The sequence below is a fragment of the Aquila chrysaetos genome, chromosome 17 (assembly GCF_900496995.4).
Source record: "Aquila chrysaetos chrysaetos chromosome 17, bAquChr1.4, whole genome shotgun sequence".
In the NCBI taxonomy this organism is placed as follows: domain Eukaryota; kingdom Metazoa; phylum Chordata; class Aves; order Accipitriformes; family Accipitridae; genus Aquila; species Aquila chrysaetos.
The window spans coordinates 17,751,474-17,779,077 of NC_044020.1; the positions used below are offsets into that span (position 1 = coordinate 17,751,474).

The 27,604-nt window shown below is 40.1% G+C and overlaps 1 protein-coding gene and 1 long non-coding RNA gene across 4 annotated transcripts; one reads left to right on the top strand and one right to left on the bottom strand.

The window, feature by feature from the left end:
* Positions 1-4,448: 4,448 nt before the first annotated feature.
* On the bottom strand, positions 4,449-5,835 carry LOC115352273. The gene is made up of 2 exons (XR_003927078.2): positions 5,735-5,835; positions 4,449-5,308 (listed from the first exon to the last, which is right to left on the bottom strand). It is a non-coding gene; the product is annotated as an uncharacterized LOC115352273 (long non-coding RNA).
* PYROXD1 (pyridine nucleotide-disulphide oxidoreductase domain 1) lies at positions 5,731-27,517 on the top strand. Of its 3 annotated transcripts, none has more exons than XM_030040127.2 (12): positions 5,731-5,851; positions 10,087-10,167; positions 12,356-12,475; positions 13,889-14,017; positions 15,919-15,992; positions 16,953-17,113; positions 20,396-20,496; positions 21,748-21,877; positions 22,792-22,904; positions 25,116-25,238; positions 25,538-25,675; positions 26,184-27,517. In XM_030040127.2, the coding sequence occupies exons 1-12, from the start codon at positions 5,771-5,773 to the stop codon at positions 26,430-26,432; spliced, it is 1,500 nt and encodes a 499-aa protein (XP_029895987.1). In that variant the 5' UTR covers positions 5,731-5,770; the 3' UTR covers positions 26,433-27,517. The 3 variants fall into 3 exon arrangements, with proteins under 3 accessions (XP_029895987.1, XP_029895989.1, XP_029895991.1); XM_030040129.2 differs by lacking the exon at positions 5,731-5,851 and adding an exon at positions 6,033-6,230; XM_030040131.2 differs by lacking the exon at positions 5,731-5,851 and adding an exon at positions 8,549-8,668.
* Positions 27,518-27,604: the final 87 nt, after the last annotated feature.

The following is a 27,604-nucleotide window of genomic DNA, read 5'->3' on the forward strand; positions in this document are numbered from 1 at the left end:
CCCAGTTACACTGAATGACCATGTTGTTGGGTTGGGACCAGGTCGGGGGACCTCTTGGTCCAGCTTCCAGGACTGATCTCTCCTTTGCACAGGGCCACATAGGGTGGGTCTGTAGCCTTCAGGCATGTTCTAACTTGTTTGTGTCCCCCACCCTTCTGACACCCTCTGCCCTCTTGATCTTCCTCCTTCCCCAGCCATGCTAAAGCCTGTTCAGCAGCTTTGTGAAGCCCGGGCCTCCAAGCCCACTTTTTACTTTTATTTAATTTCTTTCTATTGGCATTTAAATATCAACTATTCATTTCATTAGCTCTTATTAAAGCATGTTTTATACCAACACTTTTAGGGATATATATATTTAATGTATGTTATATATCTTTATATATGTATATATACATACTTACATGAATATACATATATAAAGTGTATCTAGGTATAAATAAAAAATAAAGACATGTTTTTATGCTTCTTTATATATATATTTTTTTTTTCTCTCCCCATATATATACATATAAATATATATATGTAGTGCCCTGGTCAGAGGTCCATCTGATGCTGTATCATCTCAGGGTCCCCAGCATCACACAGAACATAAGATTTTATAACTTGCTATTACCTTTTCTGGGTTATTAATTTTTCCTGAGAGTGGTAGTGCCTTTCTTGTTGGGATCCAAAAAGAATCAGCGTTCTCCTGGAGCAGAGCACCCCGAATAATTTAACAAAACAGAAGAACCAGTTTGTATGGGGAGATGACGAAAAAGCCACTTTCGAACAGGCTAAAGATGGTGTCTCCCACATTGTTGTGTTAGGTCCCAGTCAACCCCACAAACATTTGTAAGTCCTAGTATCAGGCGATGATATAACACCTTGGATTTTGTGGTAAAGAGGGAAGGGGAGGCAATACAAGTGCAGAGTGATGGGCAGTGTATAAGGGATGAGCCATAGGGGTTAGTAAGAGACAAGTGGACAACTGGACAGTACATGGGAAACCATTGTGGAGTCAGGACTTACGCAAGCAGAAGGCAAAAAAAATACAGGAATTCAAACCTGTGGGCTTGACAAGTTGATTCTCACGTCACCCAAGGTGTTGGGAAAGAGGGAGCACAATGCTGCAGCAGATCTGTCTGCTCAAATTAGGAGTGTTACTTTATCTCCTGATGCTCTGTCTCCCAGTACTCATTTCCTGATGAGGAAACGCTTGCTTAGCAGGCACATAAGAAGTCCAGACACCTTGGTGTTGATGCACATATAAATGTGGCAGTGTGCAGTTTGTGCAATACTGAAAGCTAAGAAGTTACCTCAGCAGCCTTACAAGCAGATTCAGTGAGGCCCTGTTATTGGTCATACTGGACAAACAGATTACATTGGACCTTTACCAAAAGCGCGGGGATTACAGAACATACTGGTGATGGCAGACACATATACCAGCTGTGTTGCTGTGTCCCCAGCTGCACATGCCAGCCAGAAAGGAACACTGAAAGGCCTGTGGTTACTAAGTGGATAGGCCCACCCGCCTGCATCCAGTCAGACAACGGGTCTCATTTTAGAGGCCAGATGGTCCGACAGTGTGCAGCTGAGTACAAAGGACACAGGGTATATCATACACCTATCACCCCAGAAAAGCTGATCTAATGGAATGGACCAATGACTTGTTAAAAGAGCAGATGTGTGCATGGCTGCCCTCCCACACTCTCCATAACTAGCCAACAGTGCTATTACAGGTTGTAAAGAATTTGGATAGTAAAGCATGCTTCCAGGGCTATATCTCCTATCCTAGCATCTTCTGCTGGGACATCAGCACTATGAGATACAGCCCAGGATGTTGACAGAGCCCAGTGACCCCTCAAGAGTCAGAGGCAAGTGCAAACACCAGACTCTTCAAAGGAAACTCATCCCTGAAGATGAGACACATGGACCAGGAGCCACATATTTAATCCTAAAGGAGCAAGCACACTCATTACATGTCTAAACTTATGCTGTATGTAAAAAAAAGTCTTTGTTTTATCTCACGCAGAACTGCTATGTGGAGCCTCACAGCATCGCTTTTGATCTCTGCATGCTGTATATCAGTGAACACGAAGTGCCGGACATCTCTGCCCTCCAGCAGTGCCAAAGCTCGTCTTCATCTATTACCTCACATAACTGGACTGTTTGGTAAAATTTGCACCACCATGTCTTAGGGTACATGGGACTAGGGGTGGAACCTGATGGCAAGACATCTCTGATGGTCCTAGTTCCAAGGTGACTGCTATCCTACACTTATTCTCACAAACAATATTTCGTTTATTACTCTTGTATTATTAATTTTAGTAATTTTTTTTGGTAAAATAATCTTTCTAGTAGCCAAAAAAACTTACTGGTATAATCTGCAACTTACGGTACCTCTAGGAAAGGTCAACTGTATGTGGATCAAGGGGTGGAAGTTAGTCATCCTGACCGGAAGATCATTGTACATCGAGGAGTTAGTGATCCACAAAACAGCTGACCTGGGTTGGCCCGAGCCTGTGCTGTGCTGTACAGTGCTGCACATACAGCCTGGCCTTCAGGCTGGGCTGTGCTGCACACATCCCTTGGCCACAGGATGAACTTAGCCAGCTAATTGTAATGAGGAGTCTGTCGTCAGCTCCCACTCAGTACTGTTGATTACACCACCTGTGTGGCCTTGCCTTTATATAAAAGTGCAGCAACCAGTTCTCATGTAAACATCCATTTTGTTTGACAGTAGAAATGATGAATAGAAATGTTTTCTTGTACGAAAATCCTGTAAGAGCTCAGAAGACCACAGAGCTGGGTAACCTTTCCACCGACAGGATCTGTATGGTGTGCCTCGTTGGAGACCTGCCTGATGCTGCACAACTTGGGGGCTGCCAGCGTCTGGAGGGATGTGAGATTACCTATACCATCCTCTTTTTTGTTATAGTATTAGCTCCAATAAATGTAATTTTAAGTGATACTTTACAGAGTCTGAGTGCTTTTCTTACTAGAATCGTAATGAACCAGCACCTCCTGGTGCCAAAACGTTCAGGTGTTTTTCCAGAAGCAAGTCTGTAGTTTTAAAAGTCATTCAGATTAACCACAATGATAATATTATATTGATAATATTACATCTTCTACTTTTATGTGAACCAAGAACTAAGTGACAAAAAATCTTCTTGGAATCTTTAATGTCACAGCCTGTAAAATGTTTTGTGCTCTTTTAAGGCTTTATCACTTCTCTGATCCCCTTTGAAAGGCCAATCAAATAGTATGTAATTTTCAGTTAATCTTTACCATTCAATCAGTGGATCGGGCACCTCTTGCCTCCCTCTGCTCTCACTGTATGAACAATTTTTCCATCTGCTTGAGGAATGGAAGACAGTGAAAGAAAAAGAATTCCTTATAGTATGTATTGCTAGAAAGGCTTTATTGTCATATTCTGTATATTAATTCATTATTCCTGAGTGATACATTACTTATATTCCTAGACAAAACCTACCATCTCAGCCCAAATCAACAAAGGCCTACAGACATCTGAGGTGCCCAAACACACTTGCAGAAAAGGAAGGATGATAGAAATGCAAAGTGCATCACCACCGGCAGGCAGCGCGGTCGGCTTTTCACAACAGATCCATGATCTAGCAGGCCTTGCTCTGTGCCAAAGCACGGTGGCCATTTAGCAGATGATGCAGGGTAGCAGAGACCCTGTCAATCTGTAAATGTACATGTCATTTTTTTTCCTTCATAGAAAAATGATTGTGCTTTACAGACAAGTGGATTTCTTCCAGAATTTCTGTGAGGACTCCCCCAGGTCAATACCTACTCCATCTATGGACTGCATCAAGGATTTGGCTACTGGAGTTTGGGGTGGTTATGACAGTCACATTTATATTTAGATACAAATATTGATTGTGAGTGTCAGATAAGCAAAGTCATGCATTGACGGTTATGCACACACTGACACAAGTGACACCGGCACCATGATGGCTGCACAGTGATTTTCAGAGTTCCTCAGAGAACATTAGGAGTTCTCGTTTAATAAAGAATAAAACCTACTTAATGACTGCCATCTACTTTCATGGTCTCACATCCTCTGCTACTCCTTTCCAATGTATATGCACTAAGCTTGGTAAGAAGTGTCAAGAATGAATTCACAATGGGTTACTGATACTAAAGCCAAGTTCATTACATCCCCTACACAAATTAAATGTTATTAATCTGGAAAAGTTTTTACAGATCTGCATTTATGTCCTTGCTGTCAATTAGGAACTAAGAAGGTATGCTGTAATTGTGAGCAACTGTTTTCACGGTCTTAATTTGCCCCATTGTGTCCAAAATGGCTTTTTACATTTTTTTGTGAATGGAGGCAGTAACAACTTTTCTTAGTTTGCACAAGCAAATGCTCTAGGTAAAATGAGATTTTTTTCCTGTCATTTATCATATACTGCAGAATAAAATCCTTGGAAGGTATCCTCGTACTTGATGACGCAAGTCTACCCAATTTCTTGCACTGTTTAGGTCAGGTCATGTACTCAGGTAATTTACAGTGGAATGGGATGTGTTCAGAGAACAGAATTTAGTTTCTGACCAAAATGGCCAGCAATTGTCTGGATTGTGAAATTACCTTCAATGGTAGGAAAAAAAGTTACTTCTTAAAAAAAAGACAAAATTAAAGTATTTATAACTAACTGCCACGAGGAAGTGACTGTTTTGAAGACTGTGACTGATGTCCTGATACCAACAGGAATGTCTGAAAAGGCATCGGCCATAAAATAGCGTAATTTTCTGTGGTGCATGCAATTTGTAGTTTTATCTTTCATAGCTTATCCCTTCCTCCAAGAGGAAAAAAAAATCACTGAAGGTCAGTTTTACAGTGAAAATCATACTTACTAATATGCTGAAAACTAAGGTAAACCAGACTGCAAAAGCTTCAACTCATTTTGAGCAGCTCACATCGAACTATAAGCATTGCTGGGCAGTTTATCACGTCAGTTTATTTCCCTTACTTTGACACACTCCTCCTGTTACAGTACCACGCTTTTCATCCTAGTCTGAAAAACGAAGAAAGAGAACAGCAAAGTCACTTGCTCCGATGACTTTAGAGAGAACCGAGGACTGACTCACCGCCACCGAGCCCTCGCAGGGCACTGCCGGCTGTGTCCTTTGCGAACAGCGACAGAGCCCCCGGGTAACTCCGTGGGGTCACACGGTGCGAAGGGAGGGCTGCAGGCAGGGAGAGGGGCCTCTCAGAAACACCAGCTCGCTGTTCGTCTTCACACCATGGTCTAAACTGTACTTTTAGTACTGTGTCCAAGACTGATGGGAGGGGGGAGGCCTGGGGGAAAATCCAGTCTGTCACACTTCCGTGTTTCTTTTTCTGATTTCCGGTTAAGGAATGAAGAAAGGCCGGAACGTTGTTTGGTTTTTTTTTTTTCTTTAATTTTTATCATAACTACTTGCTATCTGTTCTCTTTGCTCCCTTGACAAAGTCCATCAAAATCCTCCAGCGTCCAGGCCCGTGAAGTCCCCGCCCCATCAAGGTGAGAAAGTAAACTCCAAAGCCTGTTCGGGGGCGGGGTTTCGGGGCGGGTGAGCGAGGGGTGACTCACCCCGCCCCGCCCCGCCCCGCGGGAGGGGCGCGCCGCCCGCCGAGGAAGTTTGGGCGCTACCGCGCGCCGTAGGCCGAGCGCCGCCTTCCCCGCCCTAGCGAGGACGCGGCGGTGGGAAATCGCCCCCGTAGGGAGCGGCGATTTTTTTTTACCTTCAGTCGCCGGCGCGCTCGGGAGCAGGCGGGGAAATGGCGGCTGCCCCCGGCGTTGCGCGGAGTCGGTTCGTGGTGGTGGGCGGAGGCATCGCGGGAGTTACCTGCGCGGAGAAGGTAAGGGCCGGGGCCCCTTTGCCCGCCCCGCGCATGCGCGCACCCCCCTCAGCCGCCGGAGACCCCCCGACCCCCCCCGCGCGGGGGCGCGAGGCGCTGCCGGGCCCCGGGGAGGGTGGCCGCCTCCGCCATGTTGTCCCCGGGGGCTCCGGCCGTCCCCTCTCTCGGCTCCGGCAGGGCCGGGGGGGGTCGTTTCAGCCGGTAGTGCCGGGACTTGACCCTTGGGCTGCCGGAGGAGGCTCTCCGGCCCCGTGGCGTTATTGCGGCTTCGGCGGGTGGGGGCCCGTGCGCCTTACCCCTGCCCTGCGGGCCCTGCGTGACTGCGTGTGGGCGTTGAACTCGGCCAGCCGGACGCGGGGTGAAACCGGCCTGCGCGGCGGTAGGGACCGCTCGGGCCTTTGTGCTTGCTCAGAAGCACACCTGCTTGCAGGGTCGACGTGTGAACTTCGGGTCATTAGATTTATACAGTAATTGCGTGAATACCCTCATCTACACAGCAATTACATGAATCGTCTGATAAGGGCGTACGACCGCCTCACAAAAAGAGGATTAAAACTTTGTAACTTGGGAAAGTTGGCATTCTGTATGGTCAGAAACTTGAAGGAGCACTGCACGCGTTACTCCTCATAGCCACAAAGCATTGTACTGCAGCTAAGGTGAAAGCCGCTATGATGCGCTCCTTTTTGTAGAAATGTTGCTCTGTTTTTGTTGGATCCGTGTTTAGGACTGTATACCTGTGGAGGTTATCCAATCTCTTCAGCTTTCCATGAGCTCAAGCTCTAAAACCAAATTTGTTCGTTTCTTGGTTTCAAGGTTTTTGGTGTTTTTAAAGTAACAGCAACTGGAGATATTTTCATACCTTCAATGCGGAATAAAATAATGTGGATATTAGTTCAGTGAAGAATGTTTTATCAGTTAAAACTACAAAGCAGTATAAAGACTGTTCCAGATGCATCTGTTCTCTGATGATGAAGTGATATTATTTCATTTCTGACATACTGTGTAAACCACATGCAGACTAAATTACAAAAAATATTGATATTGTTCTTTATCTTCACGGAATTGGTTTGTTTCTACCATTTATTAGTTTGAGGTGTTTTTTTCCTTTTATTCATGGTTAATGTAATGTGGGCTCTGGTACTATAGACACTTAAATGCTATATTAATATGAGTGGTCCCTTAAAAGTTGATTAAACTATTCACATAGTTAAGGGTCTTGTGTATCCTTATGTGCTTGCAAGAATAAGATTTGGGTCAATGCTTAATATTCCTAGAAACTTTATGTTTTCCTGGAAGTAATGTAGAATTGTATCTAATTGCTATGATCCTGTTTCACAATACAGTTATTTCCAATATATATTGGATGTCTATAGTCTTTAGGATTGCTATAAAAGGGACTAATGCTTATTGTTTTCTTGAAGATGCTTTCTGCTGTGTTAGTGCCACAGAGTTTGGGCTTTGTTTTCTTCCCAAAGCTTGTAGAGAGTGCCACTTACTGCTGTAATTCACCCCTCTTCTTATGCTCTTGCCTTTCCCTCACCATTATTTTTTTTTCCTGGAAAACCCAAATCAGATTGTTATGTGGTGACAGAGACTTGCTGCTTTTTCTCATCTCTGAGTACTGCAAGAAGCACAGTTAGCATTTAGTATTAATGATCTAGCATAAGTTTCAAGTCGCCAAGTCTGTTAAAAGCGGCACTGTGTGATCTAGAAGGATTTCTGTGTTGTACATCCATAGCTGGGGGCACACTTTAAATAAAAGAGGAAGATTGAACTCAATTTTTCTCAGTCCTGGTTTTGAGCAAGTACAACTCTGTGGAACATAGTGGCAATAAACAAGTTGTCCATCGTATTGCATTTTTGGGTATGCGTTATATGATGTCTTGTAGTTCGGACTTCTTAGGCAGCTGAGAACAATCATTGTGTCAGGTCTGTCTCGAAAAAATTCAGTTAGTTACTTTTTGAGTACATCTTGAAATACTCTGACAAAATGTCTTAAAAGCTGAATTTTCCTTAAAAGCTTGAGTTAGACTTATTTTCTGTCACAAAATGTTTCATGTCTTACACTGTGACATTTCCATATTCATGGAAAAACCTAATATTCTGTCTGGCAGATTTCTAATTTTAGTATTTTAAAAGGTAAAGAAATGCAATAACCTTAATAATAATGAATGAAAGTTTCAAACAACCATTAAATCTTAATAAGAGGGCAGGGGTAAGCATCTGTAAATGATACGGAGTACATGATAGCATTCTTGAAATTTTGGGTTACAGCATAGATCTGGTGATTATAACATAGAATCATAGAATGGTTTGGGTTGGAACAGACCTTTAAAGATCATCTAGTTCTAACCCCCATGCCATGGGCAGGGACACCTTCCACTAAATCAGGTTGCTCAAAGCCCCTGCCAACCTGACCTTGAACAATCTCCTTGATGTGGCATCCACAACTTCTCTAGGCAACCTGTTCCAGGGTCTCACCACCATCATAGTAAAGAATGTCTTGCTCATACCTAACCTAAATCTACTCTCTTTCAGTTTAAAACTGTTATCCCTCATACTGTCACTACAGGCCCTGGTAAAAAGTCTCTCTCTGTCTTTCTTGTAAGCCCCCTTTATGTATTGAAAGGCCACAAAAAGGTCTCCTCAGAGCCTTCTCTTCTCCAGGCTGAACAACCCCAACTCTCTCAGCCTGTCCTCAGAGGGGAGGTGTTCCAGCCCTCTCTGATCATTGACCGTGGCCTTACTCTGGGCCTGCTCTAACAGGTCTATGTCTGTCTTGTGCTGGGGGCTCCAGAGCTGGATGCAGTACACCAGGTGGGTTCCCTCAACCTGCTGGCCACACTTCTTTTTATGCAGCCCAGGATACAATTGGCTTTCTGGGCTGCAAGTGCATGTTGACAGCCCTTACCTAATTTTTCATCAACCAGTATCCCCAAGTCCTTCTTTGCAGGGCTGCTCTCAATTCATTCATCACCCAGTCTGTAGTGATACTGTTGATTGCCCCAACCCAGGTGCAGGACCTTGCACTTGGCCTTGTTGAACTTCATGAGGTTCAAATGGGCCCACTCCTCAAGCCTGTGGGGGTCCCTCTGGGTGACAACCCTTCCCTCTAACTAACCGACTGTACCACTCAGCTTGGTATTATCTGTAAACCTGCTGAGGGTGTGCTCAATCCCACTGTCTGTCATTAATAAAGATATTGCTTTCCATAGCATTCTGTAGTTATTCTGAGTCTTATTAGATACAGCTGGGAGCAACTGCTGCAGCAGAGTGTGTTACGTGTCAGCCTTTCTCATATTGTCTCTCAGTACAAAGCATACAGTTACAATATGTGTGAAACACGTTAGGGATTCATGCTATAAAATGTGGATTACATTAAGTTTTACATAGCCTTGTTAATTTGTATTTGCCAATGGTATGACCGTGTGAATTTCCCTTAAACCGGCAGCAAGGTTTCACCACTTTCACCTTCAAATTACTATGTTAGATTGCTCCTATCTGAGGTACACGAATACATGCTAGTCCCTTTATAGCTCAGTTACTTGTGTACAACATGAAATGTTCTTCTTGGTGGCTTATACAACTGTTCTGTTCATCTGTAGAATGCTGGTGACAAGGGACCCTGCGTTTTATCTGTACCTCAGAGATGAGTGGTTTGTACTTGACAGAGCTGATTTATTTTCTGTGGCAGAGCAATGCACATTTAAAATGAGAACTCTTCACTTTGGCTTGAGGCCTGTAAAAGTCTTGTATTGCTTGGTAGCACTCTGAAGATGATAATCTGTTTATCAGTTTACTAAATAACATTTAAAATAGCCAATAGGAATCAGCATTTCCTCTGTCAAAATGAAATCTGTGAACAGTTAGTCATTGCTATGCAATAAAAAAAAATATGTCCAGCAACTGGGTGTCTCCAGAAATCACGTGATCATAGTCAGTTCCTACAGTTGGCCTTTGGAATACTGTGAGAATAGTCTTTTGAGTTGTCATTTGTACCATGGCTGCAGTTCTTGAAGATATATTTGTGTGTGAATGAATTAAAATCTTGGGTCTCCAAATTCTGTTCATTTCAGTCATTAATCCTTCCATAATCTTGAAGTAGTATTTATCCAATAGGATTCTGCAAGACTAAAGTAATATAGTAACACATATTACTTTTCACCAATAATTTTACTGTCTTAAAATCTATTGAAGACTGTATTCACTCATCATGATTTCTGTTTCTTTACAAGCTGGCCATGGAATTCCCATCAGAAGACATTTTTTTAATGACAGCTTCTCCAGTTATAAAAGCTATAACGAATTTCAAACAGGTAAGAGAGACTTAATTTTTCTTATGGTAAGACCCCTTCAGAAGTTTGTATATGTGCAGATAATTTAGAACCTAATCCTGAAAATTATGATTCTCAACTTGTTTTCACATTAGTGTGGCTGCAGTGGTAAGTGTTAGTAGGTCTGATGAGATATTTTATAGTGATTCATGATCAGTAGTAATTGGTGAATATATTCACAACATTCGAGCAAAGGTTAAACTGGGGACTTAAATGGTTGAAGTATTTTCTAAGTTACTGAAGCTTTATTGCACTGCTCTGTTAATGGGTGCTCCATTTTAAGCACTGAAACGGTATCTTTGGAATAAGTTACTTAAGAAATTTAGCCTTGCCTAGTGGTTCTCATGTACAGTAGCATGTTTGAATTTGGGGCAGAAACAGTCTTCTGACAAGTAACAAAAAAAGGGATAGCCTTCTATGGAATTGCCTTCACCTTTATATACATCTCCAGCAGCTGGTGATTCAATGACTTCTTTCCTGCTGGTTTGAAAAAGAAAATAATATCCATACATGAGTTCAGATTTCTGGCTAGTAGGTTCATTAAGCTAGTTTCGTAGAGGTACTCAGATCTTGGAAAACACTGCTCTTTCTCACTCTGAGGGAACTTTAAACTCTACTGTAGGACATGGAAGGAGTTGGAGACTGGATTGCACAGAACTCAGGATGCAAAGCTGCCAGCCAGTAAGAAATTAGGTTTTACCTCTCAGGAAAAGTTAAGACACCAAGAGCTGGGCTTCCACCTGGCATTTATATTCATGACTTTTTCTGAAACATGGTATCTAACAGGTGAGGCATATCTCATGACAAGTAAATAAAGACCACTCTGCAGTTTATCTGACAGCCTGGTTTTAAAATAATTCTTCCTGGTATATGAATACCTAATTCAAATCACTACAGGAGGAAAATAAAGTATAGAGAGATTTGAATAGCAGTTCTTTGCATTTAGTGGCTGTAGTTGCCTATCAGCATCTCTTCCTTTTTGCACTGTGGTTTTGGTCCAGGGCTAATGGGATGCTCAGAACATAGCTGAGAGACTGAGAGCTCTTCGTGAGACTGGTAGAGTAACACCCAAGTAAAGAATATCTTCTGAGCTCGAGAGTGCTGACAATATGGTCATATGAGTATCCAGGAAAGACATTTACATGTTGCAGAGATGTAAAGTCTGTAATGCATATCGGCAGTTTTAGTACCTGAAGAATAAGGGAATAGCTAAACACTATTTGAAAGCAGCAGCATCTAAGTTTTGGACATGAGCATCTTAATTTCTGTCTGAATTGCAAGTATGGTGTGTCTTCTGGTTCGTAGCTGTGTTCCAGACAGACTCTTTGAGTATTCTATAAAGTAGAAGGCCTGGAGGTTCCCATGCAGCTGCTCACTTCTGGAAGAAACCCAAAATCAACATAACTTACTTGAATGTTTTCCAAGTTCTGGATTGCCTCTTCTTCCCCACCCCATCTCTGAAATATCAGATAGTGATTATGTATAAGATGCTGAGTAAATGCTTTGAGGTGATCTTGAAAACACTTGTCTTATATCTCCTGCTTACAAGCTGAACAACAGTGAGCACTTTTCCTGACATAAGGGCCAACTACCTGCAACAAGAGGTTTTTGAATCGTTAGGTTTTTTAACAAAATGTCACCAGATTTTTTTTTTAATAGAATAAAAATATTTATCCCAGGAAAAAGTGTTCCCATAATTCTTTAAGCTATTTTGACCAAAATTTTTTTTCCCAAAATGCTAAGGAAAGGAAGGCGCTTGCATGGGAGAACATCTTTGAGTTATTTTATCGAAGTTATAACAAACAGAAAAACAGGCGCTTAACACTGCACGAGGTAAGTTAAAAAGCAGTGTTAACAACTCTAATAATACAGTCTATTTATGGAATAAAACATTACAGCAGCCATCAGGGTTCTCCATTTTTGCTTAATCTCTAGCTTTAGAATTTAAATTCTCTTTACTACTTTGACTCTTTACCAGGAATAGGCATGAAAAGATTCTGTATATAAAAAGGAACCTAGAGCAGTAATGTGATAACAAGTTTTGAGACAATATGGGCTTTATGTTGTGGTTTCTTTACTGGAAATGAACATAACACATTTTGTTACAAGCTTTAGAAAAAGGGATGGATAGATGATTCATATTTTTTAAATACCTCTCTTCTTCCTACAGGTCTCCAAAACACTTGAGGAATTTGATGTAGAAGAGCAACCAAGTTCTTTATTAGAAAAACGATATCCTAATATTAAAGTTATACAGTCTGGAGTAAAGCAGTTGAAAAGTGATGATCATGTAAGCTAATATTTTCTTTTACTTTTATGTGGTTTTTCAAATTATTTATTAAAAATAAAATCTAAATCAGGTGAATGTTTTGGGTGTGAAATTCTGTTCAAGAACATTCTGGTTATTAAAGTGTTAAGTTACTGAAATTACAAGAAAATACTTCCTAACTTTAATTTCACTTATCACTTACATGGTTTTTCAAGTAGACATATATACAGGGGACAAAATTGTAGATCAAAAATTACTTGTTAATTAAGAAACCATATCTTTTGGATTTAAATCTTTGATGCTTTAGAGATATTGCATTGAATACCTGATTAGAATAGCAGGGAAACCAGTCAATGAAACCAATACTGTATATCAGTATAGGTGTCTGAAAATTTCTGTAACCCGTGATTGGAGATGTGTCTGATTCCTGAATTACTGCTTGTTGCTACAGAGACCAAAATATTAACAACTTTGATATAAAAAAAAAAAAAAAAAAAATTCTTGAAAGAACCAACATTTCCACCTTTTTTCTTTCTTTTTAGCAGGAAATATGTTGCAAGTATGAGCAATGTACAGCATGTACAGATCCTTCTCAGTATCTGTGTCAACTTGACATGTTATTTTTCACTTCATCATTTATCAGAAACTCACATTCAGATCCAAAACTGGTTTTGCTTATTTTAAGTCATAGAGATATTATTCCAGTTAGATTCTGCTAATATTCTGAATCTAATTATATTCTTGTATCGTTACTATAACAGTATTTTAGTTTAGGTATGTCTCTCTGGGCATGTATGTTTCATGTGTATGGATTTACAGGACCTTTAAAAACTCTGTGCAAACCCACTGTAAACTATTTAGCTTCATGTTTGGAAAACAACAAATAAGGTCATAAAATGTTTAAGTATTGCTTGAATGATGTAGCTTATTTAGTGCCTACCCTTTTTCTTCAGCAAAGAACAGAATTTCTGGTCATTCTAAACTGTATTCTAGCCTGTGGCTAGTTAACACAGGTCTACCATGTTGAAATGTTTTGAATGAGATTCTTAATAGCTAATACATAGTAGTGCATAGGTCTACATCTGTTACTGGGTGGGGAGGACATATGTTACATAGTAAACCTGTTCTTCTTTTAGCACAGATAGTACAGAGTGCCACCAAGTGGTAATCTTTGTATTTTATCTGTCTGAGTGCAACGTGTACACTTTCTGTTTTATCAGTCATATGATGTCATATACTTAGGCTTCTAAGTCTGTGGTGAGGGTAATGGATAAAAATGACACACAACCAATGAGAGTATGAGGGCTTGCTCTTTAAGAAAAGCCAGTTACAGCTTTTAGTATCTGCAAAATACTATGACATTAAGGAAAAAAATATGCTGATGTTCTCTTAGATGTCTCCAATTGTTTTTTCTTTTCTCTTACTTTTTAACAGAAAATTTTCACTGAAGATGGGAAAGAGTATATTTATGAAAAACTCTGCCTGTGTGCTGGAGCAAAACCAAAATTAATTTTTGAAGGAAACCCATATGTATTAGGAATCCGGGATACTGACAGTGCACAGGTAAATGTGTTTTGGACTTATAAGTGTATAATATATTCCTGCTTCTGATGCAAAATACTAAAAAGGAGTGCGGAGTGAAATGAAGAAACATAAGATGATGTTTGTTACTATATATCCTTAAATAGGAACACTTTCAGTAGCAAAGAAGTAGCCTTAAATACCGTTAAATAAATTATTAGTCACTAAATTTATTAAGTTTACAGATAGCTTATAGACAGTATTTCTAACATGATTGTCTAGAATAAATGGTATTTTACACTGCAGGCAGAAGGCAATCTGAAAATACAAACAAGAAGTAGGCAGCAGTAGAAACTTCCCTGAGAAGGTGTATCTGGTACACGGTACGAAGGGCTACTTCTTTCAGTGAAAAGCTACTGGAGGACATTTTTTTCTAGTTCTACTGTAGCTTCTCCTCATTGTACAGGAAAGAGTTACCATCAAAGATGTGGAAAGGTTTTCACATGAGGAATGACTTAATAGACTAAAACTTCAGCTTGGAAGTAGAAAGTGAGTTTTCGCTGCTATAGGTCTTTAGAATTAGAGGAGGCAGGGTGAAAGTGAACACTGCTTCTCCATAACATAAGAACTGTAATTCATCAAATGAAGTTTGACGTTGAGAATAAAAAAGGAGTTACTTTTTTAAGCAAACTGAAGTGAAACTATGAAATCATTGTTGTTTATTTTGGATACTAAAACTTTACATCAGTTTAAAAAAAAAAAAAAAGAAATAGAAGAAGAGGGAAGAAGAAACACACAAAAAAGACAGTAGTCAATAAATTTATCTTGTCTAAATTGAAGAGAAAGATGCCATCTGAGGTGCCAGTGGTGTCTGGAACCTGTGAGGGTGTTCCAGGATAGTATCACTGTGTGCTTGTCATCTTCTGATGGTCTTCCCTGTGCATCCACTGTTGGCCACTGTGGGCAACAGTAGACTGGGCTACCATTTGTCAAAACTGATGTTGAACTTTGAATGAGGCTCAAAATACTTGTTTCTGTTTGTTGGTTTGGTGTTGGTTTTTTTTTTTTTTTTTAATGGTGACTGGTTGCATTCACTAGTCCCCTCTGATAAAACTTCAGTATCCTTCTTTGAAGGGATTAAAGGACTGCTGGTTTCCTGGTCTTTTACAGTTTAGATTATGTGACGCAATTAGTCATGTAAACTGGAAGCATGGATGAACAGGGTTTTGAGTAATTGCAATAGTTGGTCTGATAGTCATGATTCTTGATTTGTTTGAAAGAAAAACTTGAAGTGGTTATACTGTGATCTAAATACTGTCTGGGCTCTATGGTGGTTTTTTTTTCTTTTTTTTTTATTTCTGTTGCCACTAAGATGTGATTTGGAGATTTGTTTCTTTCTGAAAGTTTCTTTGTTTGTTTGTTTGTTTGTTGTTGTTTTTTTTTTCCACAAATAAAATTGGTTCTCAGATTTGCTACAAATTATTTTTTAAATTCCTGATTTCTGATTAGGAATTTTTAAACTCCTAAATTTCTGTATCTTTGCTTTTTTAGTGTTACACAAATTACTGTGAAAGTTAGCAAGTTGTGATAAAACTGGATTAATAGCTGTCACAATGTTAGTGGTCTCTAGGACAGGGAAAAGTCTCCTGGATTCTATTAAGGCCTCTGTCGAATTGGCTTAAATGTAGTTATTTAACTTCTTCTGTCTCAGTTTGAGACTTTTAAGGCTGTATCAATAACTTAATCCCTTAATGTGATAGAACTTCATGGATTTCATTATCTTCTGTAACAGATCTTAGCATAAGTAAATGCGTATCATTAGTCTGAGAAAATCAAAATAAGACGACTAAGAAAGCAAGAAAATATTGAAAAGAATATAATTGATCAGTGTGAGGGAACACATGATCTAAGTTGTAACTGACTTTTTTTCTTTCTTAATGCAGGCTTTTCAGAAGAATTTGGCTCAAGCTGAGAGAATAGTAGTGGTAGGGAATGGTGGGATTGCACTTGAATTAGTGTGAGTAAATGACTTAAGTTTTAAAGATATATATGCAAATAAAATCTTTAACAATGCAACGTTAAACCTAGTGTGCATGAGTCTGCGAGAATGTTGACTTACAAATTGTAGCTCTTAAAGCATTTAGTAGCAAAATTGATTGAAATAATGTTTTCACAGTATAGTGGTGCTTACTGTCACATAAAATTCAGCAAGCTTCAGAAGAAGCTTTGGCACATAGATAGCAAGAATATACAGTGTTTTTCTGATTTGGCACCAACAGAGATTTCTGTTAAGACTACTAAGGGCAATATGTAAGTTGTAAAAATTGTCTGACTTCTGGAGACAAAAGAGATAACGGGAATAAAGAGGCAGCTTAGCTTGCACCCAGCCTAGTTTAGGTTGATAGAACTTTTGAAGTGTCTGATGTGGCCTTTGTCACAGGTAGGATACTGAACCATGTGGTCCTCCAGTCTGCTAGATAACAGAACCACCTGTATTATGCAATTATATGGTCTTGTTTTGTGTTGCAGGGAATCACTTTTACTAAATTGTCATCTGCATGTCTCTACCAGTTCATGTTCCAGGTAGTACAAACAAGATCCAAATGCCTGTTCTTAGCAGTGGGCAGTCTGGCAAAAATGCACATTTTTTTCACTGTGGGGAGCTGGAAGTACCAAGTGTTATTATTACAAATTTGATGTGCCTTCCCTCACACCCTGCCCTGGTTCAGTTGAGGTTGTGCTGGTGAGAAAGTATGACCTGTCAACTTGAAGAGATTTTTTTTTTTTTTTTTTTTTTAAATGGGTTCCTTATGTAAGTATTTAGAAGCAGTAGTAGATTTGATAGGTTTAAAAGTCTTGGATCCCTTATTTCTAGCTTCTGGAATGAAACCTGGCATGCTTCTAGTTGTGTTGCTAAGAGTCGGATCCTTTTCAGGTAGTCGGTCTGTCACTTTATCCATTGTTTAAATGTCCACAGGTATGAAATCCAAGGCTGTGAAGTAATCTGGGCTATCAAGGATAAAGCTATTGGGAACACTTTTTTTGATGCAGGAGCAGCTGAATTTCTCATTCCAAAGCTAACTGCTGAAAAACGAGAGACTCCAATTGAATGTAAAAGAACCAAGTATACAATGGAAGGTATGGTGGTATAGTCTCCTAATGCTGCAGCAGCAGCATATAACATTAAAGATAGTCCTAAGATCAGTTAATTTAGCAGGCCATAAGTGTGTTCCTTCTTTAAAAAAAAGTTTAAAAGGATATAAAAACCTATCCAGAATTTATGTAGACGTATGACAGCATGTAATACAGTTACCTACAAACTGTAAAAAATGTGCTTATCTTTATATCTGTGCCAAGTTTAAATTTCATTTCCTGTATTCTATCTGCTGAAGAACTTGTTCTATTTTCTGTAATATTTTAATGTTTTTCTGAATTATGTCAGCATTATGTAGGAAGAAGCTCTCCCATAATAAGCTATTGGAGGACCAGATGAAACCTCACAGAATGTTGTTACAGATGCAGTGAAACTGCAGTCTTAATAGATAGACTACTGTAATTGCACCCTACCTTTCCTGAGACAGGCCCAACAAGCAGACGGGATGCATGATAGGGAGGATTCCCTATCCTCTCTCTGCCTGGCTGAACATAGTGACTTAAGGGATAGGGGGTAATGGTGACAAGTTCCTGTCCGGTACACCAGGCGCATCTCCTCTGTGACCACCCTACCTTACCAGGTGCTCTTGCATAATAGGTATGAGGCTCTGCAAGTAGACCTGAACGATAATGAGGACGATGGTCCATCTAGCTTGGAGGTGTCACCGAGGTTAAGTCGGACTATGTCCTGAGTCAAAACTGCTTCCATAAAGAAAAAAAGATGGGTCACTGTTGTAGGAGACTCCCTTCTGAAGGGAACAGAAGGCCCAATATGCAGACCAGACCCACTTCTTAGGGAAGTCTGCTGCCTGCCTGGGGCCCAGGTTAAAGATGTGAAGAAAAGGCTTCCTACCCTGGTACGGCTCTCAGATTGTTATCCACTATTGATTTTTCAGGTAGGCAGCAATGAAGTTGCAACAAGAAGTCCAAGGGCAATCAAGAGAGACTTCAGGGCCTTGAGATGACTGGTTAAGGGATCAGGAGCAAAAATAGTGTTCTCCTCTATCCTTCCAGTTGCAGGGAATGATGAGGGAAGAAACAGGAAGAGACAGCAGATCAATACCTGGCTCTGAGCCTGGTGTCACCAGCCGAATTTGGGTTTGTTTGGTCATGGGTTGGTTTACAGACCTGATGGCAAAAGATGAGGTACACCTGTGTCAAAGGGGGAAAAGGAACTTTGCACAGGAGTTAGTAGGGCTCACTGAAAGAGCTTTAAACTAGGTTTGAAGGGAGAAAGGGATAAAAGCAGGGTCACTAGTGATAAGCATGGGGGCAGCACGCCAATGTTTGAGGGACAGTGTTTTAGCAAGGTCCTTTGGTCTGCCGCCTCAGTGGAGGTAGGGGATGGAGATCCATGCGGCAGCAAAGACATAAGGGTTGATGTGTTAGAAACCATGGAAGCGCCTGAGAACGGTCACATAGGAATTAGGGCTTCTGTCCCCCCAAAGGTAGTGGGATCAATAGCCCAAGTGAAGTGCATCTACACCAATGCACGCAGCATGGGCAACTAACAGGAGGAGCTGGAAGCCGTTGTGCAGCAGGAAAACTATGACGTAGTTGCCATTGTGGAAGCATGGTGGGATGACTTGAGTCAACTGGAGTACTGCAATGGATAGCTGTAAACTCTTCAGAAGGGATAGGCAAGGAAAGAGGCGCAGTGGGGTAGCCCTGTGTGTTAGGGAGTGTTTTGATTGTCTAGAGCTTAATGATGGTGACAATAGGGTTGAGTGTTTATGGGTAAGAATCGGGGAAGGCCAACAAGGCAGATACCACGGTGGGAGTCTGTTATAGGCCACCCAACCAGGATGAAGAGGCAGGTGAAATACTCTGTAAGCAGCTGGGAGAAGTCTCACAATTGCTAGCCCTTGTTCTCGTGGGGGACTTCAACTTACCAGAAGTCTGCTGGAGATAGAATATAGCAGAGCGGAAACAGTCTGGGAGGTTCCTGGAGTGTGAGAAAGAGCTGCCTGACACAGAATGAGCCAACTAGGGAAGGTGCCCCACTGGACCCGTTGTTTGCGAACGGAGAAGGACTTGTGGGTGATGTGATAGTTGGAGGCTGTCTTGGGCATGGCGATGACAAAATGACAGTTTTTGATTCTTGGAGAAGCAAGGAGGGGGGTCAGCAGAAGGGCTACCTTGGCCTTCCGGAGGGCAGACTTTGGCCTGTTTAGGAGACTGATTGACAGAGTCCCTTGGGAGGCAGTCCTGAAGCGCAAAAGAGTCCAGGAAGGCTGGACATTCTTCAAGAAGGAAATCTTAAAGGTGCAGGAGCAGGCCTTCCCCATGTGCCAAAAGATGAGCTGGTGGGGAAGAGGACCAGCCTGGCTGAACAGAGATCTTTGGCTGGAACTCAGGGGAAAAAAAAGAGTTTATGACCTTTGGAAAAAGGGGCAGGCAACTCAGGAGGATGTCGTGAGGTTATGCAGGGAGAAAATTAGAAGGGCCAAAGCCCAACTAGAACTTAATCTGGCTGCTGCTGTAAAAGACAAAAAAATGTTTCTATGAATATATTAGCAGCAAACGGAGGGCTAAGGAGAATCTCCATCTTTTATTGTGCGGGGTGGAACATAGTGACAAAGGCTGAGGTACTTAATGACTTCTTTGCCTCAGCCTTTAATAGTAGGACCAGTTGTTCTCTGGGTACCCAGCCACCTGAGCTGGAAGACAGGGATGGGGAGCAGAAAGAAGCCCCCAATAATCCAAGGGGCAATGGTTAGTGACCTGCTACGCCACTTAGGCACACTCGTGTCTATGGGGCCAGATGGGATCCACCCAAGGGTACTGAGGGAGCTGGTGGAAGTGCTCACCAAGCCTCTTTGAATTGTTCATCAGCACTCCTGGCTAACTGGGGAGGTCCCAGGTGACTGGAAGTTAGCAAATGTGATGCCCATCTACAAGAAGGGCCAGAAGGAGGATCTGGGGAACTACAGGCCTGTCAGTTGGACCTTGGTGCCAGGGAAGGTTATGGAGCAGACCATCTTGAGTGCCATCATGCAGCACATACTGGACAACGAGGTGATTAGGCTCAGTCAGCATGGATTTATGAAAGGCAGGTCCTGCTTGACTAACCTGAGTTGAAAGGTGTTAAAAATACTGGCTTGGAGTCTGATTTGTCTGCAAATTAACGGGGTTGGGGACATTACACACTTTTGTCTTCCCTTTTGGCAACCGGATCATATTTCTCTTAGTTGAGAATCCTTGTTCTAAATTCTGCAGGCAATGAAGCATGCACACTAAATCTGATATTCTCATCTCTTTCCTTAGGAAGTGAGGAAAAAGAAAGAAGTTTAGCAGCATCTGATAAACTGGGCAGTGCTTTAGGCCCTGATTGGCATGAGGGCTTACATCTTAAAGGGACTAAAGAGGTATGGTCATAACCTTGCTTACACATTTATTTAAGTGGGTAAGGATGACAGAATGTGAAATGTTCAGGGTTAATCAGAAGAATAAAAATAAAATGTACTTGAACTGATTCTCCTGTCAGACTTAAACAGGAAAATATGTTAGCACAAATAAAGTAATTTTCTGCTTCAGGAAAATGGTTTTAGCAATTTGCTCTTCAGATTGAAACATAAATGTTGGTTTGTGTATTTCTGTAGGACTGGTGTCAATCTTAGCTTTAACCAGAAGCAGTGATACCTCTATTGTCCTGATTTTAGCTGCCATACATACATTTTCTTATGTGAAAAATAGGACAGTAGGATTTGTACAGAGGTACAGGGAACATCAGTCTCCTGTCCCAGCCGATAACAAAATGCGAAATCAGTAGTGGACATGAGCATTGTGAGGAGTTTCATGTTTGAAATAAAGTAAAAATCCTCACATTTCATAGTTTTTTATCAGGTTTTTATTTATTAATTTCTTAGCTGTTAGGTGTTTGCATCTGTTAACACCCATTTAAAAAAAAAAGAGGTGATCAGTCATAGATTCCACAGAATTGGCTTTACAACACCAACTAAAGGATGTTTAGGATATTCAGCAGGTTAATCAGTGCTGTTTTGGCTGTTGAAGGCTGTGGAAATACGTTTGTGTAGTGGAGAATAAAACTGTTCAAGGCCTGAATCCACAAAATAGTTCAGAGACACAAGTAACTTTACAACTCCTATCTCGAGCTCAGAATAGGAGTAAGTGGTTGAAACATGGGTTGATGAAACACGATATTTTTTTTTTTTTCTTTTTACAGCATTTAGAACATAAACTTACTATTGTTATCAGAATTTAATTCATGATAGAAAAATGAAGGATTTGGACTCCTGAAAGATAGGAAAGATGAGTTTACTTTTTTTCTAGTCTGATAAGTTCTGAAATCTCTTCATGTAAACTCAGGGGAACTTGAATATGTTTTCTGGCATGCCAGAAAAATATAAACTGTCATGAATTTCAAGGAACATCAGATACCTGCTGAAAAAGCAGGTAAATTGTAATTTGCTATGGTTAGATCTGTGCCAAAAAAAGAAAAAAGTGTGGGAACTATGCTAATGTGCTGTGCTTTAGGATGGGATTTATGGTTTTTTTTCCCCAGTTTAGTAACGTCAATTTAGGTGAAGGTTTACTTGCTATTAAAAATATTGTTATTGCTAATCATTATTTTTACAATTTTGTCAATCTTTCTTTAGTTTTGTCATAAAGTACATATTGAAATACTATGTGAAGTAAAGAAAATACACTTACAGCAAGAATTTATACAACTGCAACGGACTTCTTTGACTTTTCCTAAGGAAGAGAAAAATGTAGAACCAGATGAGGGTAGGTGCCAGTGCTGATTAGAAATATGTTGAAGATAAAGCAGTGCTGGAGCATGCTTGATCTTGTTTGCTGTTTTAGAGCAAATACAGATTTGGAAAATAAATCCTTTATTTCTATAAAATAAATGGAGCTCTAGAAATTTATAGTAGTTGAGAATTTGATTTATGGGCTACAGTTAAATTATAAAATGTTATGGATCAGACCCTTTTTCCACAAAGTTGCCTAAATCCTGTATGCAGACTATTCGCTCCTTGTGACAGTCCAATAAAATCATGTATTAATAATAGTGGAGTTAACACAGAGGCAAAAAAATCCCAAAATATTTAGTGTCAAAACTGAAGTAATCCTTCAAAGAAAGTAGAAGAAAATACCACTTGTTTCATGAATAATTCTATCTATAAATTCCACTGAATGAAAATTAATATTTAAAATTATATTTTAACAGCCAATTACTTTCAGCATAAGATCGTAGGAAGTAAAATCTCTGACATTCTTTTTGCTTTTGAGGCATTTCCTGTGCATCTGTAAATTTATATGTAAAAGAATATTTGCCAATTGTGTACTTCAGAGAACATCCCACGGATCTGAAGCAGTGGCAGGACACAGTATTTTCCCCCCTACAAATGAGGGCTTTGATTTAGGAAGATTCCAGAGAAAGTTAATAGTAGGACTTGGAGCTAAGATCCAAAATCTCTTTTTTTTTCTTGTCCTGAGTGAAGGTACGAAATGTTATAGGTAACATCTGATATTTTTTTTTCTTCTTTTTTAAATTTTTATTTTTCCCTACCCTAATCAGTTAGATATCTTAAAAGATTTTTTTTATTTTTTTTTATTTCATATCTTATTGTAAGACATAATTAATAAAATAACTTCTGTTGGTTACATTCTCAGGGCAAAATTTTCCCCTTTTTCAGTGCTGTGGCCTGTATATGTGGAATTAACTAATGGAAAAATTTATGGATGCGATTTCATTGTCAGTGCAACTGGAGTTGTGCCAAATGTTAAACCATTTCTTCATGGCAATAATGTGAGTATACTATTTCTTTTGAAGTTTAAGGGGTTTTTTTTTAAGTAAGGTGAAATAAGCTTTTTCAGCTGGTTTATGCTTCTATTCTGACATGAAACATTAATTGCTAAGGGTTTTGAATGTTGTACAACACTTAAAAATAAAGCAGGTATGTTGATATTGGAAATACCCAACATGATAAAAAAGAATTTTATTTGTTGTCTTGGCTTATTATGTTGCTCCTCATATGTACTGATACACAGTATATATACAATATATGCTGTTAAGATTAAGCCTATACAAACAGAGAAGAACACTTGTATAATTGGTCAATGTGGCAAAAATGTAGAATAATTTTTGTGTTAATTCTGTACCATATTCTTACCTTACAAATCTTACTATTTTCTCCTGGGAAGGAACCAGTTATTTCCAATATTCTTCATCTGGGAAACTGAGCTATAAAGGTGCTCATATTCATTGAGGGAAGTCACACTTTGAATCAGCATCCAAACATGGATAATGATCACAGAGTTCATAGCTGCCTTGTGAATTTTCAGGCCTTGAGATCGTTCTGTCTCCACGTTAGGTGTCTGGCTTAACCCTGGCCAGCAGCTCTGCCCCACACAGTAGCTCGCTTACTCCCCGCAGTGGGACGGGGGAAGAGAGTCGTAAGGGTTAGAAGTGCGAAAGCTCGTGGTTTGAGATAAAGACAATTTAGGCAAAGCAAAAGTTGCGCACACAAGTAAAGCAAAACAAGGAATTGATTTGCTGTTTCCCATTGGCAGGGAGATGTTCAGCCATCTCCAGGAAAGCAGGGCTCCATCACACGTAACAGTTATTTGGGAAGACAAAATGCCATCACTCCAAACATCCCCCGCTTCCTTCTTCTTCCCCCAGCTTTCTATGCTGAGCATGACATCCTATGGTCTGGAATATCCCCTTGGCCAGTTGGGGTCAGCTGTCCCGGCTGTGTCCCCTCCCAACTCCTTGTGCCCCCCCAGCCTCCTCGCTGGTTGGCGGGAGTGAAAAGCAGAAAAGGCCTTGGCTCGGTGTAAGCACTGCTCAGCAACAACTAAAACATCCCTGTGTTATCAACACAGTTTTCTTCATAGCAGCTTGTACAGGGCTGTGTTTTGGATTTGTGATGAAAACTAACTCAGCCAAAAACCAGTACGTTAGGGTATTTGGCATTTTGTGGTTCCTTCTGATTAGGAAGTAAAACGCTATCCTCTGAATAAAGCAGAAGAAAGTTGATGTTGAGCCATGAAGTATTTCAAGGCCTACATTATAAAGTTAGATTAGGAATTAGGTATTTGCAGTGGTATTTTCTGGCCTTGGCAAAAATACAAAATGGACTCTTAAGACTAGGTCTCTCTGTAACGTGTAGTGTGATTTGAAATTTGGCAAGTTCTGTTACTTCCCTCCCTACCTATCAGTAATAAAATTTCAAAAACCTATGCTGTGTTCTAGAAATAATGCTTAATGCTTTGTTTCTTACCATGGATGTCTTGCCACCCTGGATAGTCTCACGTTAAATAATTTTAATCAGTATGTAATTCTGTTCTAGGCTTTTTTAAATACATAGAGTTTGAGATATTTTAAAGGATATGTGAAGGTGACTTGTAAAATGCAACACTGATCTGTTCTTAAACTTGTGAGAAAAGAATGCAGAGATTGCTAGGAAATTATGCTTTTGTAGGCTATTTTTTTCTGCTTATTTGAAGGGTTCTAGGTGTGGTAAAATTCAGGAAAAAATCTGCAGGGGGCAGGGTTGCATTATCATACGGAGAAGTAATACTTGATATGTAGACAGTTGTGAAAAATACTTCATTATGGCACTCTTCAGGGGATCTGTTTTCTACCCTTGAAGACGAAGGAGACTTGAGATTGTGAGGTTTGAACAACGCGTTTCTCTTGTGGTTATCAGTCTTTCCTAATTGAGTCGGATGAGATGGGAGAATGAATAGCCATAAGTTGTTTACACTGAACGACCTTTTTCTTTGTTGCTATATGGCATCCAGAAGAGCATCTTGCTGGGTTCCCCTAGTATTTATTCATATAATTTTACATCTTCAAATGTTTTGATTCAGCGGAATAGTGAATTTACTGAAATTTTTTTAGGACTCTGCTATTAAAAACTAACAAGTGAGATGACTGCTTAACATGGATGAAGTTGAATTACTTAGCAATAAGAAAAATAATCATTTAAACTGATCTTTACAAATACTTTAGTTTGCTGTAGGTGAAGATGGAGGTCTTAAAGTAGATAAACACATGCACACATCCCTGCCAGATATATATGCAGCTGGAGATATCTGCACGGCATCGTGGCAACCTAGTCCAGTGTGGCATCAGGTAAATCAAATCATAATGATTATGTGCTCAGCAGCAGTCTAAGCTACAAAGTAAATTACAGACTATTACACAGATGGGAGAAAAGAAAGTTTAATTGAAGCAGAAACCAGTGAACAAGTAGATAATCCTGGGTATGTTGATGACAGATAATTTTATCTATGTGGCTGAAAGCCAAGCTGCTCAGCCTTTCTGAGTATGATGGAAATATGTAGTATGCATTGATGAGAACAGTGAGTGTCGCTCATTGCACAGGGATGTGTATCTGTGTTTTTAAATCTTCTTAATTTTTTTTTTTTCAGATGAGACTGTGGACTCAAGCTAGGCAGATGGGATGGTATGCAGCAAAATGCATGGCAGCAGATACTTTAGGGGAATCGATTGATATGGATTTCAGCTTTGAACTATTTGCTCATGTTACAAAATTTTTCAATTACAAGGTAAAGTATAATAGTCTTAAACCACTGAGTAACACACATTGCTTGCTTATGTTCACTTGCTAACACTGAGCAGATGCTTTAATATTGACAAAACAATTTTCTCTATATAATAATTAATGTAGCTTAGATTTTCTCCATTCATACTAACTTTGAATGCTGAAACTGAAGAGGGCAAAAGATCTTTACAGATACATTACAAATCTTAATTGGTGAATGACAACTGATACATTTTGCATCTATATATTCTATTTCATTAAGTTTCTGTTCATGGATAAATTCAGTGTAGTTTGGCATGGTAAGTGGTTCATTATTGGGTTTTGTGTATGATGTTTCAAGGTGAAGATTTTTTAATTCTACTGTGGGTTTGCAAGCCAGTGAAGCAGGGAGGCTCCCCAGGGACACATACTTCCTTGTTTACATCAGTCTTTTGAAGCTTAGTACTGTTGTTAGCAGAAATACTAAAAGCCACTGCAATGTTCTTATGAGTGCTTTTTCTTCCTTCTGTTAGGTGGTGGTTTTGGGCAAATACAATGCTCAAGGCTTGGGCTTAGACCACGAACTGATGCTGAGATGTACCAAGGGACAAGAGTATGTTAAAGTAGTGATGCAGAATGGCCGAATGATGGGAGCTGTGCTGATTGGTGAAACAGACTTGGAAGAAACCTTTGAAAACTTAATTTTAAATCAAATGGACCTTTCAGCCTATGGTGAAGATCTCCTGAATCCAGATATTGATATAGAAGATTATTTTGACTGAACAAACCCCCATTTCCATTTTGTATAAAGTTTTGACACTGACTTAATGTGTCTTAAAAAACTGTTTCCTCAGGATTACCAGATGTGAGGGATAAATGCACTTCCTTATTAAGATTTTTGTGTTGATCTTGTCAAAATACTCACCAGCAACTTAAATATGTGTAGAAGTGCAGCAACAAAAGCAAGTGGATTAGTGTTGGTAAAGAGTTTTCATCTAGATTAGATGAACATATGAGAACAGTGCTATAACAGTCTTAAGAAGTGGGCTCCACTGTGCTCTTAAAATGGCACTGCATTTGCCTGAGCGTGAGGTAGCCTTCACTTTTTCAAAAGTAAATTAAACATGTTAAATCCTGTGCCTGCCTCATAGCTCCCTTCTTCCCTAAACCATGCATCATTTGCCTGCCATGGTTACCACAGCCTGGTTTCCCCATGGCTTAATGCCATCTCAACCAGTAAGCCACCCTTGTGAGCCAGGATGCCTTGATGGGATGGTGCTGCCTTACCTGTGTAAAGCTACCTCCAGACTTGGGTGGTGTGAGTACTGGCTAGGGCAGGAAAGCCCCTGCTTCCTAAAAGCACTTGCTCAGGTGAACCTTTACAAGGCAGTCACGCAGTGTGTTACCCTCCTGCTGGCACCCCGCCACTGCTTGCACCTGTGAGTACTTGCCACAGGTTCAGGACTCCCATTCCAGCTAATGGGACCACCTTGGTGGAGCTGGCTGAGATTGAAGCTGTCCTGTTAGGGCACAGGGTGCTTGGAGCTCTTGCTACTTGGAATGTGGTCTGCAAATAATGGCAAGATGGATGTTTTATTTCCTGCACTCCCATAAGTTTTTTTCTGAAATACATTTATTTTCTACTCTAAGTATAGAACACAAAAGCTTTGAACAGTGAAAGCCAGGATGAGATGTACTTCTCCCAGAAAACCACTCCAATTATTTTTTTTTTAAGAGAACATCTGTTCAATTAAATGAATTAATTCCACTTTGGGCAAAAGTTTCAGTTAAATGACAGGTAAAATACTAAGCTTTAGTCATTGACAAGATTCAATCAGAAAAATAAAGATGAAGACCATGTTTGTAATCATGTTTGTTTTATATTTAAGTTGGTATACATCCCAGTGTCTGTGTTTGGAGATCCAAAACAAAACCTACCAGAACTTATGTTTAT